Raw genomic sequence first — 17,491 nt, 5'->3', positions numbered from 1 at the left:
CTTTGAAAGAGACCGATATACAAAGACCTGTTTATATTTACATATTTTAGCCATTTCTGACAAAATTTTGTTTACATGTCTTTGTAATTCCTAAACTTTACTAAATATATTTACAGTAATTCTCATTCTAGGGTACTAAGTACATGTAGTCAAATGCCACCTCTCCCACAAAGAAACAATATCCTGACAAAACAGCCTCAAAGTTGGATTCCATAGACTAAGTAAGTAGTTATAACAAAACTAGATTCCATTCATGTAAAAGTATATCATTAGGATTTCTTAACTGATAGCAATTCCACTTAGAACACAAATCTGAAAGTAATAACTACAATATTTTCAAGCTATAAAGTATGTTCCAATTTCAAATCAAGCACTCATTGTGAATTTATAGCACTGCAAAAGAGATTGATACTTACTGCTTCCCAAATGACCCTCTCAAGGGGCCCATTGACAAATTTAGATTTCTTAGTGTCAGCAGCAGCAACATCCTTTCTTGAACACTGGTCCCCTTCATCTGTATCCATATCTGAAGGGAACAACAAACATACATCACAACATTTTTTTAGGTTTAAAAGATGTCTGTAACTTTGATCTGTATGGTTTGAATCAGAGGTTTTCAGATAATTCACTATCCTTGGCCCCATAACACAAAGGTTGCAATTAATTGTAAATATGAAAGAATAATTATCATTCCCATTCATTCCTGGTAAGTGTTTTGAACTCTTGTGACACTGATGGTTCATTCAATTGACAACTAGTAGTATCGACTTTAGAAGCAGTAAACAAATCAAGTCTCTCAGATAACCCATTTTATCTCCTTTTAAAACCAATATAAGTTTTTGATCAATTACCCCTTTGGTTGTAACCAAGTAAACAGGAAATATGACGAGCAGGATTGCCAGGAAGTTAGTCCCCATATGTGCTGTACAATATTAAGCCCAGAAATGGGAAGTAGCATGGCCAGAAATCAGGTAAATTAAGCTCAAAAGACACAAGGAAGGTGATCTTAAGGCAATTAGAAAAGCTAAAGTTTCTTTGGAATGATGGAACACTATGTTACCTTCATCTTCATCCTCGTCATCTGATAGCTCTCCTCGTTCCTCAAAGGTAAGGTCTGGCAAGAAATGGAGTAAGAGCTGCTTGATCTTCTGCTTCTCTGTCTTGTGGATTCCTGACAAAGGAAAGATTTACATTAATTACAAACCATGTCTATCTTAAAAAGCATATTACATCAAAAAGACATGTCACTATACCAATTTATGACTAGAATATATAAATGTTAGAGCTGCCAACTTCCAGCAATAGAAAATAAGAATCATAATGGCAGTAGGTAGCAAAAGAAGAGGAATTTCTAAAAATAACAACAAATGGAATTTCTCAACAAAAAACTAAAACATTTATGATGTGATGATATGCAATGAAAACTTGTTTTATTGGATAAATTTTGTAATTGAATCTACTTCAATGTGGTGGCAAATCAAAAGATGCATTTTTGCCCTATCTACGAGAACAAGATAGAGAATGCTATAAAGCCATGTGGTCTTCAAAGACTATCAACGATTTAGCTACATTAGCAGTCTTACAAACAGCAAGCTTGACATTGTTTCCACACCGGTCGGGTGTTTCATACAGCTGTTCATAAGATACAAACGACTTTACGCACAACTGGTGATCCTTTCTTATGCTATGTGATATCCCTATGTAATAGATTTATGACCTAAGAACATGTTACAGTCGAGCGTAACTTTACGAACAGCTTTATGAAACACCCACCGGGCCCTGTTGCACAAAAGTTACCATTATGGTAACTTTGCAATCCAACGGTAACTACCATGGTAACGATTATCAACAGCCAATCAGACTCAAGGATTCCAAGCAAGTTACCACTGGATGGCAATTTTACCATAATAGTAACTTTTATGCAACAGGGTCCAGAGGCCTGTTTCATAAAGAGTTACAACTCTTGTAACGTTGCCATTATGGCAACTGCCATGGTAACCTTGATTTTGATTGGCTGCTGAGCCCTGTTGCCATGGCATTTGCCATACTGGCAAAGTTACAACAGTTGTAACTCTTTATGAAACGGGCCCCAGATCCTGATAAAGTGGGACTTGAAACAATACCTGTTTGTCTCTTGGTATGATGTATGATGAGTGATGAGGCATCCTCCATGAACTGCCTATTCATGAAGGGTAGAGATAGATGAGGTCCACATAACCCTGCTCCATTCTCTCCAGTACCTAAACCTTCTTGTCTCTCGTAGAATATTGCCTCGATCTCGTTCAACAAACTTTTTGACCTGAGTGCCTGTGTACATGGAATAGAAAATATGAAAATGCTAAGTCACATTTGCAAGATCAGTCAAATCTCTGTTTTGTTTAAAAAAAATCCTCTTGGGGGTGATTCAATAATACTTAAAACTTGATTTTACAATACGTACAATTAATTTTCGAGAATACAACTAATCTACTGATTATTATCACTTATATTTAGCTTTGGTGACCATTACCCAAGTATACAGGTGAAATATAATTTAGAATAATTACCTTGACATCGTTTTGTTTGAAGTTGAGTCCCTGGTGGTCCAGGGACTTGAGGTAGTACTTCTCATTCTGTTCTCTCCAGATCTTGTTGAAATTCCGCTGTGCCTCCCTCCATTCATCCTCTTTCAGTTTTAACCTGATAAAATACAATGTCATAAATCATTCCCCAGGTTCAGTGATACCTTCAATAATGCACATGACAAATACACCATTATATCATAGATTGTAATTTATTTTTAAAATTGTTCTTCATGATAAATTAATTTTCAAGAAAATTGTAAGGAAACATAATCTTGAAGCGCACACTTAATGACATTGTTTCCTTCAAAATAATATTGATAATTGATCAAATTGAAGAAGGCTAACAGTTCAGAGTTTATGCTAACAAAAATCATGATGATAAAAAATTTTAAGTGCAAAAGGATATTTTCATTTAGCCCAAGCAAAATGCATATTGTGCCTTGGATGAAGTCATCCATCTAACCAGATAATATTGAATTGAGACGTACCTCTTGAGAACAAGGGGAACTGCAACAGCAGGATTTTTCTTCAAGCCTTCAATAATGTCTGGTGATTTGTCTCCATATATCCTAAAATACAATCACAACAAAATAGCATAGGTTATTACTCTCAAACCATTCTAGAGAAAAGCATATAAATATGATGATTTTTACAGAGATTCAGATGATAACAATATAAGAATGTAAATCTATAACACATGGAATGGGACCCTGGAGAGCACTTCATGAAAATTTGTTGTCTTACAATTTTCCTTCTTTCATTTTGATTGACTTAGAAGCACACTTCCTATAGTTGGATAAAAGTCCTTTAAAGAAACATTCCCTTAAGCTTGAGAGTCCTAGGCCCTGTCTTACGAAAAGTTGCGATAGACTCCAATCAAACTCAAATTGCGATTGATCTGATGTTGTGTAACAAGAGATGTGAATTTGTGATCAAATGCACACTTGGAATTGGAGATGAAATCTATTGCAACTCTTCAAAAGCGGCCCTGGATAGTTCTGATGCACAATGCTATCCACACTCAGAGCTACCAACCTGAACAAATACATTGCAGTGCTTTAAAAGCTGAAAATCAGTATTTTGGCAAGGAAGTCAGTATCATCAAAGAAATACCATCAACAACACATAAAACTGAAACTTTCGAAACCGGTATTTGGCATGAAACCATTAGAATTCTTCTCACTTCTCAGTACCAATTACTGAAAATCAGTACTACTTGGCAGCTCAGCACATTCTAGCAAGCATTAGCATGAAGTAAATTCATTAGAAGATACTGGCAGATCAACAAGCTTTCTCTCACCTCTGAATGGCTTTCCTGTGAATAACTTCTGATGTGCCACCCAAGGAGTTGTCTAGTCTGAACTTGGAGGATTCCTCTGGAGACATTCTGGAGAGTTTCTTGGACACATGTTCCAGTACTCGGATGGTGTGTGAGTTGATTTCTATCACTATATCCAACTACAAAAAAATAATATATACAGATTTAAATTCAACAATAATTCTGGCTCCAAAAAGCAAACATAAACCCACTCAATGATAACTGACTTGGGTGAGCCCTACTCAAAATGGCATAGACTACAACTTGAAATTTTGATTTGTCTGGATAAACAAAATAACAAAAAATAGTAATAATGATGATGATGATGGTGATTATGATGATGAAGATGGCGATGGAATTGGTGGTGGTGATGATGATAATTATGAAGATAATCATAATAACATCTTACCTCATATCTCTCATCCTCACATCTATAGATGTGCTCTTCATACTGAGTTTTCCTGGAAGCAACAAATGTAGAATCTTCTGACCATGAAGGGAAGGAGACCCATGTGTCATTGATGACCTGGTTACACAAACCCGTTCTTCCGCCGCACTTTGGCTGTTGGTAGCTCTTAGGGAGAGCCCTGTAGCTCGCTCCACAACGCTTGCAATTGGAGAAATCTAAACATAAACAATGAAGGTATATCAATATTCATGTTGGAAACAAAAAAATTGCATAATAATACTAAATGGAGTAAAGGTTTGTGGTTTGAATCAATGTATGCATTCAAATCATGTAATACAACAATTAGATACAAGAATGTTTGCAAATGTGATTTACCAAAATATAAATCAAATTAGAATAAATCAGTGAAAATATGAAAGAGGATTCGGCTATTAGTACTTTTATTGACAAACACAATATTTCACTTTCTGTTCATTGTGATTTAGAAGTCTCCATATAACAAAACTAGTAAACAAACTTGGACAAACTGAGTGAAGAGAAATACACATATAGAATGTGAACCTTACCTATTTCAGTATATAATTCTCCCTGGGATCTTTCTTTGGGCTGGTGAGGAGGCTCGATTTTGTCTGATTCTTTGTAGCCGAGGAACTCCTTGAACCAGCGGTACAGCTCGGGAAATTTACTGTAGAGAATTGAGAAAGATGAACAAGTATTACTTTTGGACCATTTAAAGAAAGAAAAGCATCCACTGCAACAGAAAAGTTAGCTTATTGTTATAGTGCAGACCCAAAAGGATGATAAATACAGTAAATATCAAAGAGATAAGCACTCATACAATTCATTTCGTCCTCCATGTCAAATACTAAATACTTTTTAATACTTAATTTTTTTTTTTCAAGTCAGAGATAATCTTGCACAAAATTAGTTAAATTTCAGTTATCTCAATAACATTTAAAGGATTATACTGCAAAAATCTGTCTAAAATTTGCATTTGTGCAGTTTTACATCCTTGCAGGATTCCAAAGTAGAGATTTTGAGGAGTTCACTCTAAATTTTCAAATTCGTAAATTCAGCTTCAGTTCAATGAGGTGATGGGAGCAGGAAGAAAAAGTAATTTTCTGTCTACCTATTCTTACTTCCACCAGCCCATCCCCAACCACCACCTAAGAAAGGGTTGGAAATAAAGAAAAACACAAAAATAATCTTTTTCTCTCTTACCCGAGGAATGGGTTGACAAGCTGTACCAATTCTGCTCTCGAAATGATTTCTTGATTGAAGAGAACCAAACACCGAAGAAAGTTGTCATAGACCTGCTGACTATTCAGTGCTTTTCTCACCTGTAATGATGATAGGATACGTTTAAGAGAATTGTTCTTGAAGTAATGAATAAAATCCATTACTGTAAAAAAAGGGATCATTGTTTCACCAAGAATACTTCAGTGAAAGTGGGGAAAAAGGATTCTCATATGAAATGTACCATCAACCCTTGGTACTAAAAAAAGGGAACAAATGATTCATGAAACTGCTTAAATAAAGGCATTGCAAAATTCCTGATGTTACGACACCTACAAAAAGATTCCTACAAAATTAGCCATCTACTAGATATTAATTGCACTTCTATTTCCTACTACTATAGAAAGATAGATAACCGGGCAACACTTCACGAAGCATGTCAGTACTGACAAATTGTCACTCTCTGAAAGTTACCATAGCAACAGTCACCGATTAGTGCTTCTCAGCTCATCAAAACCAACCATTCAACTGTAATTGCCAGAGCCGACAATTAAGTCAGTGTAAACATTTTTCATGAAACACCTTCAGTGTGTCATCAAATTTAGTTAATAAGTATAAAAGCAATGTTAGATCTGTAAAGAAAATGGGTTAAACAATGTGTATATACATACAAATATATAGAGGTAGCTGCAGGAAATGGAATCTTACCTTATCAAAGAAAGCAAATTCACTAAGGCTTCCATGTTTGCCTGCTTCATCAAGAGAAATGTCTTTTGTTGGACCAATCTTGATTTTCTGTTTTAAAGATAATACAGTATATACAGATGAGTACCTTGACAACTGGTAATGAGAATAAATGATAAATTGGCATTATTTTGTTGCTTTTTAGTACATCATAGTTTTAGCAGCATTAAATTGATTCGATGTAAATTAAAATGTTTTCCAAATATAGAATGGAAGGAATGATTCGAGGTGGATTCTTTCTCCACTATTGTGAAAACTGACAAAGTTTTACTTTATAAGATAACAATATGTGACTTCAGAAGAAAAAAAACCCAACAGATTTTGCATTTCATTGTTTTTACATCACATTTCTTTGTAACATGATGAAAAAATCCACAGCCTAAATATGGTAGGAATTGGTTCAATAGAGCCCAAGATACGACCACATGAATTAGCCTTAATAACGTCAATGTATCGTTATTGCTTTGTTTTTTTGAGGGGGGGGGGGGTGTAAAATTGTAAAATATCTGTATGAGTAGTGTTGATTATGATACCTTGCTTGGATGATGTGCTCCTTGTCCTTGTCTTTTCACTTGACTGCTGTGTTTAGGCGTCTGGCGTGGTTTCTTCGTTTCTGCGTGTTCAGTTTGCACAAGGATTCTGGAGAGATTGTCCTGTCATAGCAGTAAGATAAACATACGAACATCATATTGCCGAGTCAGAAAATAATGTTGCAAAAAAATTACTATGTATAAAAAAGTTTTAACGATGAAAATATGAGTCTACATAGGCCTCCACTTACGGTTATTTTAGAGTAAGGGCACCTTTCCACATTACAGCACAAATGGGAAATTTTGAAAAAGGCGCAACAAGAATATCAGAATCTATTGATAAGGTCCTATCAATAGGGCATCTAAAGACAGTCTTGAAATGATGTAAGCCATGTCTACATAGAGATTCATTCATCAAAGTCAAGTTTGATCAATTTTATTGATCAAACTTCAGCTGTTGATCGGCAATTAAATTCTAGTATACCAATCGGCTTGTCAAGTTCAGGTTGGCTCCATTTTAACAGTATCCTGGAAATCTAGTCAGAGTTCGCTGGGAAGCAGAGTAGACTCGCCAAACATGATAAAAACTTCCTACCAATAATGTAATGTTGGTCAAATGGAATTCTTTGGTGCAACACATCTACATGACATATTACTATCATTCAAGTTGAACTGCTTGGAGCTATAAGAGGGTCTGTCACATGAAGAACCAAACTGTATTATTGCTTAAAAGGGTGTTATCAGTCTTTGATCATTCTGCCGACAAAGAACCAAACAAAAATAACTTTTATAAATCCTGTGTCAGAGACGTATTCACAGCATCAACCCAATAAATGGAATTTCACAATGCTGGATATCTGGAGTTATCCTTGGAATTTTAAGTTATTTTTTAGCTGCACATCCATGCAAATAAGCTAAACGCTGTAACACCTACCCTTCCTAGTCCAAAGGAGGATGCTAATCCAGCCGCACCATTCGCATCGGGCAAGAAATGCCCAAACTCCTTGAGGAGATCCTCTTGGTTTTCAAACAGCTTGGACACCTGACTGAAGACTTGCGTTTCTGATAGGGAAGGTTGGTAGGTGCCACCGGATTCCTTGACGATCCGTTGCTCCTTCTGGTAGGTGTGCAAGATGCCCAGGAAGGCTTTGTAGATTTCAGGCTGGTTTTGAAACCGGTTCTGAAGAGAATAGGACACATTTGATCAATTACTTATTTCATTTATCTACTCAATTTCCACACAAAATCAGATAATTAACAATACACATCAAAATTCAATTGTTTAAAATGTGGTTTAAAAAAGATGACTCCTCTTATACACATAATGTATAAAACAAAATATTTATGTCATGTGAAAGAAGTATATTAGTCAATTTAATTCACATTATAAAACAATATATAAAAAATAAAAACATCAATTACTGGTCAAAGTGGTAATTTTCACAGATTTCGCGGCAAGATCGGCGAGTGGGAATTTATGAGCATCTATTTAAATGCAAGTTTTGAACCGCGGTTCAATTGCGTGTATCGTTATGGCAAAGATACTGCATAATTTGACCTATAAAGGGCGACATTTTAGCGAGCAAGCTTGAGGTCCAAAATCATGAGCATCACAAGAATTTGTTCCAATGCGATCATTTTTTTAAACAGTCGCAGATCAGTATTTAAATTATGATTTTCCTTGAAATATACGTTGCTTTTGCTGTTTGATTGGTGAGTGCTTGGATCTGTTTAGTTTTTAAGAAGACGTCCTGTCGATCGCCCAGGTTTGTTGATTGAACCCATGCACTTTAAATAGCTGTAATTCCCCCAGTCCTTACCCGGTGCTCGGCTGTCCATACCAGGCCAGCAGCGCCTTTGTTTTGCGTTCCCCGATGTCCACCCCGCAAAAAAAAAGTTGCACTAAATGTCGCAAAAGCTCATGATTGGATCAAGACAGTGCTGAATTACACCGCTTTAGAGCTAGAATTATGATCAGAAAATACAATTTCGTTGCTGAAATGTTAATTAAAACAACTAACAGATGGGGAAGAAGTGACTTTGTGATTATGGAGTGTGCTGTGCGAATTCAAGGACCCGCAAATATGTTTTGAAGCCGCCAAGCACAAAAATTAATCCCGCGAAAACAGCATTTACAGTACACAATACACAATTGGATAACTATATCTATAGGTAATTATACAAGTGCTTTCTTCATAAGCAATAAAGATTTTATTTCTTATACTCCAATATCCATCCCTGAAAACTGGCTGATCACTTTAAATTATATACACATACATCCAAAGGCTATAACATTTCCACAGGACAACAAAATTCTTTCTTAGTTGTTAAACACACTTAATTTTTTCAAATGTCACTATGAAGAAAATGCATTATCATTACAAAGCAAAAACTGACAAATGAAAATGGAATCATATCCTCTTAATAGTAGTCAATTCCAATGAAACATTTCAAATTAAACTTACCTTAATTTTGTTGACGTAAGTTATAGCATGATTAAACTCTACTGGCTGACCCGCACCACCACTCCCACCTCCACCACCTCCACCGCCCCCTCCTCCTCCCCCACCACCTCCAGTAGCAACATGTCCTATCTGTGACTGTTGTGGGCTCGTCTGGGCAGCAGGGGGAGGGGGTTGGGAGTAGGTATGTCCTCCAGCTGCAGCTTGGTTCTGAATGGGAACGGCACTCGCCATCTGATGGAGATTCGCCTGTGCGGAAGAGAGAAGAGACAAAATCCTGTCATGATGAAAAGGTCCAGGTTTTTTTTAAAAAATAATTCTCAATGGTTCCATGACATTTGCTCCGGCGAAAAATTGCTCCGATGGAAAATCAGAAAATTATCAAGCCAAACAAATCCTTATCTTTACATTATTCTGAACCAATCACTCTATTACATCCTAACTCTAACCCAATGCCCTCTGAGATATTAAGACTAGAGCAAATGTTGCAGGAGCAAGTGTCGTGTCACCTTCTCAACAAATGTATACTCATCTGAACTCTCTTGTTTCTAATTTTTCCTTGTGCACCTTGGAATAGAATATTTGGACTGTGCTATGTAAATGCATATTATAATGTATATAACTAACAAAGATTCCAACTTCCCTCACATATAGGAGCGCCTTGAGCACCTAGCAAGGTGGATACATGCGCTATACAAATCCTATATTATTATAATCACTTATTGAATAGAGGAAATAAGTACTGACAGATAGCACTGATGACTGTCTTCTTTGTTACCTTTGAAATACTGGCCTGTCCATATGTTCCTGTGGCTTGCTTGGCTGGTTGTGTCACCACTTGCGGTTGGGAGCTCTGTGTAGGTGGTCCTGGAGTCTGGGTTTGAACCACCGACCCATGACTGCTGGCTGGCCCAGAGGATGGTGTATTGTTGGGGTGTAAGCCCGTCACTGTCAGAAGCTACAAGAAAACAAACATAATCAAAATTTTGAAATGAAATGTTTTGAATAATAAAACTATTCATGCAACCATAAAGATAAAGATCACACAATAAGCATCCATCAACTTGACAAAGAAATATAACTTTTTGAATGACAGTTTCATACCTACGAGTGAAAACATTTCTTACCTTTGGTATTGGGTTTCCAGGTGTGCTGACATTAATCTGTGAGGGGTCATTCGCTTGAACCTCTATCTTGTATCCAGGAGGCAAGAAAGTGTTGAAACCAACAATAAGATCTGGATGTCCTTTGAAGAGGTTGGAAACTCGATTGATAACACCAGGGGTATCAATGCTGCAAATAAAACAAAACAGAAAAAATGATAATCAATGTTTCTGATTTCAAATTAGTTGGTTCGTGAACAAGTCTCGCCCCATTGGGAGATCAATAAAATATGCAATATGATCTTTTGACCCGAGATGACCTTTGAACTTATCATGCTCATAAACACAAATGTGGTATTACCCAAGGATCATTTGTACCAAGTGTTAACACAATTGATGCAGAAATAAACAAGTGGAATGCCTCTGGCCGTCTCACCTGCATCACGCGATTCAATATAGCAGCAGTGCTGATTTTGAAAACTACTATAACTCGCACAAGATGTTCAGTGATACTTGGTTACTCGTATTTCCACGTTCTATGAATTAGACCAATACACTTATAGAGATATGATGGCAATTCAACAAATACCCCCAACATGGCCAAAGTTCTTTGACCTTACATGACCTTTGACCTTGATCATGTGACCTGAAACTCGCACAGGATGTTCAGTGATACTTGATTACTCTTATGTCCAAGTTTTATAAACTAGACCAACACACTTTCAAATTTATGGCTGTAATTCAACAAATACCCCAATTTGGCCAAAGTTCATTGACCCTAAATGACCTTTGACCTTGATCATGTGACCTGAAACTTGCACAGGATGTTCAGTAATACTTGATTACTATTATGTCCAAGTTTCATGAATCAGATCCATAAACTTTCAAAGTTATGATGGTAATTCAACAGATACCCCCAATTCGGCCAAAGTTCTTTGACCCTAAATGACCTTTGACCTTGGTCATGTGTCGTGAAACTCATGCAGGATGTTCAGTGATACTTGATTAACCTTATGTATAAGTTTCATGAACTAGGTCCATATATTTTCTAATTTATGATGACATTTCAAAAACTTAACCTTAGGTTAAGATTTTGATGTTGATTCCCCCAACATGGTCTAAGTTCATTGACCCTAAATGACCTTTGACCTTGGTCATGTGACATGAAACTCAGGCAGGATGTTCAGTAATACTTGATTAACCTTATGGCCAAGTTTCATGAACTAGGTCCATATACTTTCTAAGTTATGCTGTCATTTCAAAAACTTAACCTCAGGTTAAGATTTGGTGTTGACGCCGCCGTCGCCGCCGCCGTCGGAAAAGCGGCGCCTATAGTCTCACTCTGCTATGCAGGTGAGACAAAAAATGAGAGTAAGTTGAACAAAAACTCGAAAAAAGGACGGACATGACCTCAAATCAATTGACCTTTTGACCCCATCATCCTTATGAACACACATATGGCATTACCCAAGGATCATTTGTACCAAGTGTAAACACAATTGATGCAAAAAAAAAGAAGAAATAATTGCAAGTTGACATTAAAAAAAAAAAAATTTGTGAAAGTGATTACTGGGTCTCTTCCCCGCTTGTTCAGGTGAGACAAAAAATTGCAATTCTTTAGGTCAGACATAAATAGCAAGGACTTATTAAATAGTTTGATTAATTGTTATACACTAATTAATTCAAACCTTTAAAATTTATTTGTTTTTAATAGTGCCGTTTTCCTTTCTTTCACAAGTACATCTTTCCATCCATAATAATTGAACAATCCAAAATTATTAGACATTACTCAAGCAACTCAACCCTCAATACACAGAGAGAAATAGTACTAAATACTGTAATTCTAAACTTACCTTTGTGATTTGAATTCTTTCATGATGTCAAGGAAGTCATTATAGACTTGAGGTTGGCTTCCAAACTGAAGCTTGACCTGGTCGAGATATGACAAAGCATCCTCAACTTTCAGCCTCTGATATTGTTGTTGCTGCTGCTGCTGTTGTTGTTGTTGCTGCTGCTGTTGTTGTTGCTGCTGCTGTTGGCCTTGTACCTGAGCAACTTGTGCCTTGAATAATTTAAATAACAGATAAATACATTTTAATATGGTACAAAGCAAAATTTACAATGCTTGGGTATTCCTTGGGCATTCCAAAGCGTATGGGATATTACATTCAATATTCTAGTAAACTACATATAACTCTTGCTTTAACCAGGGCTCTGTAAAATAACAAGTGGAATGCCTCTGGCCGTCTCACCTGCATCACGCGATTCAATATAGCAGCAGTACTGATTTTGAAAACTACTATAACTCGCACAAGATGTTCAGTGATACATGTACTTGGTTACTCTTATTTCCACGTTTTATGAACTAGACCAATACACTTATAGAGATATGATGGCAATTCAACAAATACCCCCAACGTGGCCAAAGTTCTTTGACCTTACATGACCTTTGACCTTGATCATGTGACCTGAAACTCGCACAGGATGTTCAGTGATACTTGATTACTATTATGTCCAAGTTTTATGAACTAGACCAACACACTTTCAAATTTATGGCTGTAATTCAACAAATACCCCAATTTGGCCAAAGTTCATTGACCCTAAATGACCTTTGACCTTGATCATGTGACCTGAAACTTGCACAGGATGTTCAGTAATACTTGATTACTATTATGTCCAAGTTTCATGAATCAGATCCATAAACTTTCAAAGTTATGATGGTAATTCAACAGATACCCCCAATTCGGCCAAAGTTCATTGACCCTAAATGACCTTTGACCTTGGTCATGTGACGTGAAACTCATGCAGGATGTTCAGTGATACTTGATTAACCTTATGTATAAGTTTCATGAACTAGGTCCATATATTTTCTAAGTTATGATGACATTTCAAAAACTTAACCTTAGGTTAAGATTTTGATGTTGATTCCCCCAACATGGTCTAAGTTCATTGACCCTAAATGACCTTTGACCTTGGTCATGTGACATGAAACTCAGGCAGGATGTTCAGTAATACTTGATTAACCTTATGGCCAAGTTTCATGAACTAGGTCCATATACTTTCTAAGTTATGCTGTCATTTCAAAAACTTAACCTCAGGTTAAGATTTGGTGTTGACGCCGCCGCCGCCGTCGCCGTCGGAAAAGCGGCGCCTATAGTCTCACTCTGCTATGCAGGTGAGACAAAAATTGCAATCAACTGCTAAACACCAATGACTAATCAAGATCATCATTGCACACTTTGATTCAACCGCTGACCATGAACCAATCAGGGTTTTATTTTGAATTCAGCTTAAGCTTTCATGTACTGTAACAACTATGGAAATGTTGCCTTGTTGCATCCCCCCAAAAAAAGAGAGAGAGGGGGAAAATAAGCTTATCTGATGAGTCCCAACCCCCTTCCATCCCCCCCAAAAATGTGTCGATATATGGACATTGCAGGGGAGCATTTCTTGAAAAGACAATATCCAACAAATTTTGCTTCATCTGACAGTTACCTGAGTAGCAGTCACACCTGAGCTTCTCAACAAATCAACATCAAGATTTCAAATGTTGATGACAAGCTTTTCAAAATGACAAAAAAGCTTCTTTCACACAGCATCCTAACAAGAGTATACAAAGCCTGCTTTTACAAATTTTGCTCATTCTCTTGAAGACGAGAACATACTTGTCAAAACATCAAGTCTGAGTTGTCCTTGTCAGGACCAACATTGGCCCACGAAAAAATACATGGTGTACCATGAAACCAATACACCCTTTCTTCTTTGCCATGAAAACCTTCAGAAGATACAGGAACATTCTCTTCAAAAAGTAGCTATGTCATTCATACAAATACATGTTCCATAATTTTTTAGGAGACACAAGAAAGCAGTTGAAAGTACCTGTGACTGTGCTTGAGCCTGATGGATGGTTTGTTGGTGAGTTGCAGCCTGTTGGGATGCAGCGTGTGGATGGGGATGGTTTGGTGGATGGTGTACCCCACCGTGATGGCTGACAGGCTGACCTACTGGTGGCACACTAGGGACATAGATGCATGAATAAAAAACATTGTCAACCGGAAGCAGTGTCATCTACATTCAGTGAAACTTTTTTTTCAAGGGCATGATGCTTGCTAATTCACTTTCACTACAAATCTCCCTTTAAATTTGGTTGTTGAAGGGATGGTCCGGGCTGAAAGTATTTATAGCTTAATATTAATAAATAGAGTAGAATTCACTGAGCAAAATGCCGAAAATTTCATCAAAATTGGATAACAATTTTAAAGTTTAGCAATATTTTGTGAAAACAGTCGTCATGAATATTCATTAGGTGGGCTGATGATGTCACATCCCCACTTGTTCTTTTGTATTTTATTATATGAAATTAGGTTTATTCAATTATTTACATGAACTAGAAAAATTGGATTGACAACTGATTTAGTGCATTAGATATTTATTGCTGCAACTTATTTCATTATAAGGGAGACATATTATTCACACAAGTATGAAATAATGAAAAAATTATGATTTTATGTAATAACATAAGAAAACGGGAAGGGGAGATGTGACATCATCGGCCCGCCTATTCATGACGACTGTTTTCACAAAATATTGCTAAACTTTAAACTTCAATAACTTAATTATTTGTTATCCGATTTTGATGAAATTGTCAGCATTTTGCTCAGTGAATTCTACTCTATGTATTAAGATGTAAAAATTTTCAGCCCTGACCATCCCTTTAAGTGGGTGGGCGATTGGACACAAAGATATCCCATCATTATCTGTCATGTTTTATTTCCATACAAAAATAAAGAAAATATATGAAAATAAAGAAATATTTCTTAATGGATAGCCCATTTTGGAATTTTATAAATGACGCTGTTCTTCCATAGGGCCCTAATAAAGGACCCCATGTATGAAGATCTAGTGAAGTTTTGGCATGGTTTCTTAATCAAACAGACACAGTGAAATAGTGGCATCTGGACTTAAACCTAAGTACTCTAAATATAAAAGACTTGTCAACACAAATAAGCACATGTGGGCCTTAACTAATATCACTTGAAAAGTGACAAAGAGCCATGCTTATTAATTGCCAATTACTAACTTTCTACTGGAATCATTTGACAGACGTTTTTCATTATCGTATATAAGCCCTGTGTGGGTCATTTTCTTAGATTCTGTTCAAATTTATTTATGACCTTTACCATTATGATTATGGAATTCAAGCTATAAACTTACGAATATCCAGGCATAGGTTGATAATGTAAACCACTGGCCATGTTCTCGGGTTGTACTGCCTGCTCGAAGACGGGGACAGATGAAGGCAATGGGATACGTTGGCTGCCAATTACCCTCTCAACAGGCACCGTTGTATTGACTCGCTGCTGCGGGAATGCACTCTCCTGAGGTTCCGCACCAGAGCGTTTCATTATGTTGAAGCGACAACCAGAGGACGATTATTAGGAGTCCTCTCTGATAAGAATCTGATTGGACAGCAATGGAAGACATGTACAACTGTAAGTTTCCTTTCTATTGAATGGACACATGTAGTTCATGACATTTTATTAAAAACATTGGAGAAGAATAATAAATACACAACTTAACCCAAAACATTTAAAAAACTTATATTTGGGAATTCACAATATGATAGAATGTTAGAATTACAAGTATTGCTTCAAAGTGTCAATGCCCTCTAGGCCTCTACATTAACTGATTGCAAAAAGAAAAACATGACTGTGCACATGCAATGAGAATACAACATTCGGTCCCATAAATTCAAGCACGAAATTCCTGCTTTGTACTATTATTTTCAAAACTCAACTTGGCTGATCAAGGGTTGGAAATAAGAGATCATGTAAAAAATTTGATATATATCTATATAGGAAAATAAAGTCATAAACTTGGTTGATAATATCTAGTCTTCTGCGACACTGATTACAAGTATCTTATGGATTTCTTTATTTTAACAATCCACCTGTCACTGCCAAAAAATCCTGGATGGTAAAAAAAAAAAAAAGTGGAACGACTGGCGGTCTCGCCTGTAATACGCGATTCAATATAGCAGCAGTGCTAACTTAATAATTATTCACAAAAAACACCATTCATATGACAATAAAATACTATGTTCACTGATCCTACAGGTAAATGATCTTTGACCTTGATCACATGACCAAAAACTCGTGCAAAACAATCAGTGACACACAGTCTTAATCACCTCTATGTCCATGTTTCATGAACTAGATCCATAAACTTTCAAAGTTATGATGGCAATTTAGCAAATACCCCCATTATTGCCAGAGTTCATTGACCTTAAATGACCTTGGTCATGTGACCTGAAATTCATACAGAATGTTCAGTCATACTTGAGAACTCTTTTGTCTAACGACTTTAAGTTTCATGAACTAGATCCATATACTTTCAAATTTATGATGGCAATTCAACAAATACTCCTACCGTTCATTGACCTTAAATGACATTTAACTTTGGTCATGTGACCTAAAACTAACGCAAGATGCTAAGCAGGCGAGAAAAAACGGGATGACTCAGGCATACTACAATGTACAGATAGCTCAGAATAAGGGTATTAAAATCCCATTCTGATGGGGATAAATTGTAGTTGGCTGCCTTCTTTTATAAATAAAAAAATATGATTTGTGGTCTTGCAGTCATGTAATTTGAGAGAAACCTTTGAACTCGTCCAAGTTTGATTACACTTTTTGAAGAAGCGAAAATTGAAATCAACATTGAATGGTAAGGCAAAAAATTCAATGCTGCACCCAAGTGACCCTTTTCAAACCTGCAGACTGCAGACATTTTCTACTCAAATTTGACCCCCCCCCCCGAAAAAAAAAATCATTGTTTTGCTTCTTTTTTTTAATGGCGAATAAAATTGCTCCAAGCAGCTACTTGCGGCCACCCGAAATGTTGTAAAACTGGTAGAGTAATGTTTGGAATGGGCAAGATAGGCTACTAATTATAAGTTTTGACTTGGGCCTACACATGTCCATGTAGCTTAATGGTCAATAAAAATAACAAGAATGAAGAATCTTTTAAGGAAAACATTTAGATCACTAATTCTATGTAGATCCTTCTAATGGCAAATATGACCAAGATCTGCGATGTCATAACTTCCCAATTACCTAATGTACA

At 36.5% G+C, this 17,491-nt stretch overlaps 1 protein-coding gene across 3 annotated transcripts in view; it reads right to left on the bottom strand.

The window, feature by feature from the left end:
- Nucleotides 1-17,491, bottom strand: part of LOC135153534 (paired amphipathic helix protein Sin3a-like) — a 34,910-nt gene that overhangs the window by 11,693 nt on the left and 5,726 nt on the right. For all 3 annotated transcript variants that reach the window (XM_064096441.1, XM_064096442.1, XM_064096443.1), the window contains exons 2-19: nt 15,581-15,825; nt 14,246-14,381; nt 12,220-12,428; nt 10,391-10,556; nt 10,042-10,221; nt 9,267-9,512; nt 7,736-7,981; nt 6,805-6,924; nt 6,236-6,322; nt 5,513-5,631; nt 4,858-4,976; nt 4,292-4,506; nt 3,865-4,022; nt 3,053-3,133; nt 2,547-2,679; nt 2,124-2,307; nt 1,061-1,171; nt 417-526 (exon numbers count right to left, since the gene is read on the bottom strand). In XM_064096441.1, the coding sequence (XP_063952511.1) occupies nt 417-526; nt 1,061-1,171; nt 2,124-2,307; nt 2,547-2,679; nt 3,053-3,133; nt 3,865-4,022; nt 4,292-4,506; nt 4,858-4,976; nt 5,513-5,631; nt 6,236-6,322; nt 6,805-6,924; nt 7,736-7,981; nt 9,267-9,512; nt 10,042-10,221; nt 10,391-10,556; nt 12,220-12,428; nt 14,246-14,381; nt 15,581-15,771 (2,811 nt within the window). In that variant the 5' untranslated portion in view covers nt 15,772-15,825. The remainder of the gene's footprint in view (nt 1-416; nt 527-1,060; nt 1,172-2,123; nt 2,308-2,546; nt 2,680-3,052; nt 3,134-3,864; nt 4,023-4,291; nt 4,507-4,857; nt 4,977-5,512; nt 5,632-6,235; nt 6,323-6,804; nt 6,925-7,735; nt 7,982-9,266; nt 9,513-10,041; nt 10,222-10,390; nt 10,557-12,219; nt 12,429-14,245; nt 14,382-15,580; nt 15,826-17,491) is intronic.

Source organism: Lytechinus pictus, chromosome 3, assembly GCF_037042905.1.
Source record: "Lytechinus pictus isolate F3 Inbred chromosome 3, Lp3.0, whole genome shotgun sequence".
NCBI classification, from domain to species: domain Eukaryota; kingdom Metazoa; phylum Echinodermata; class Echinoidea; order Temnopleuroida; family Toxopneustidae; genus Lytechinus; species Lytechinus pictus.
Note: the sequence above shows the minus strand (reverse complement) of the source record. Positions and strands in the feature narration are given on the sequence as shown.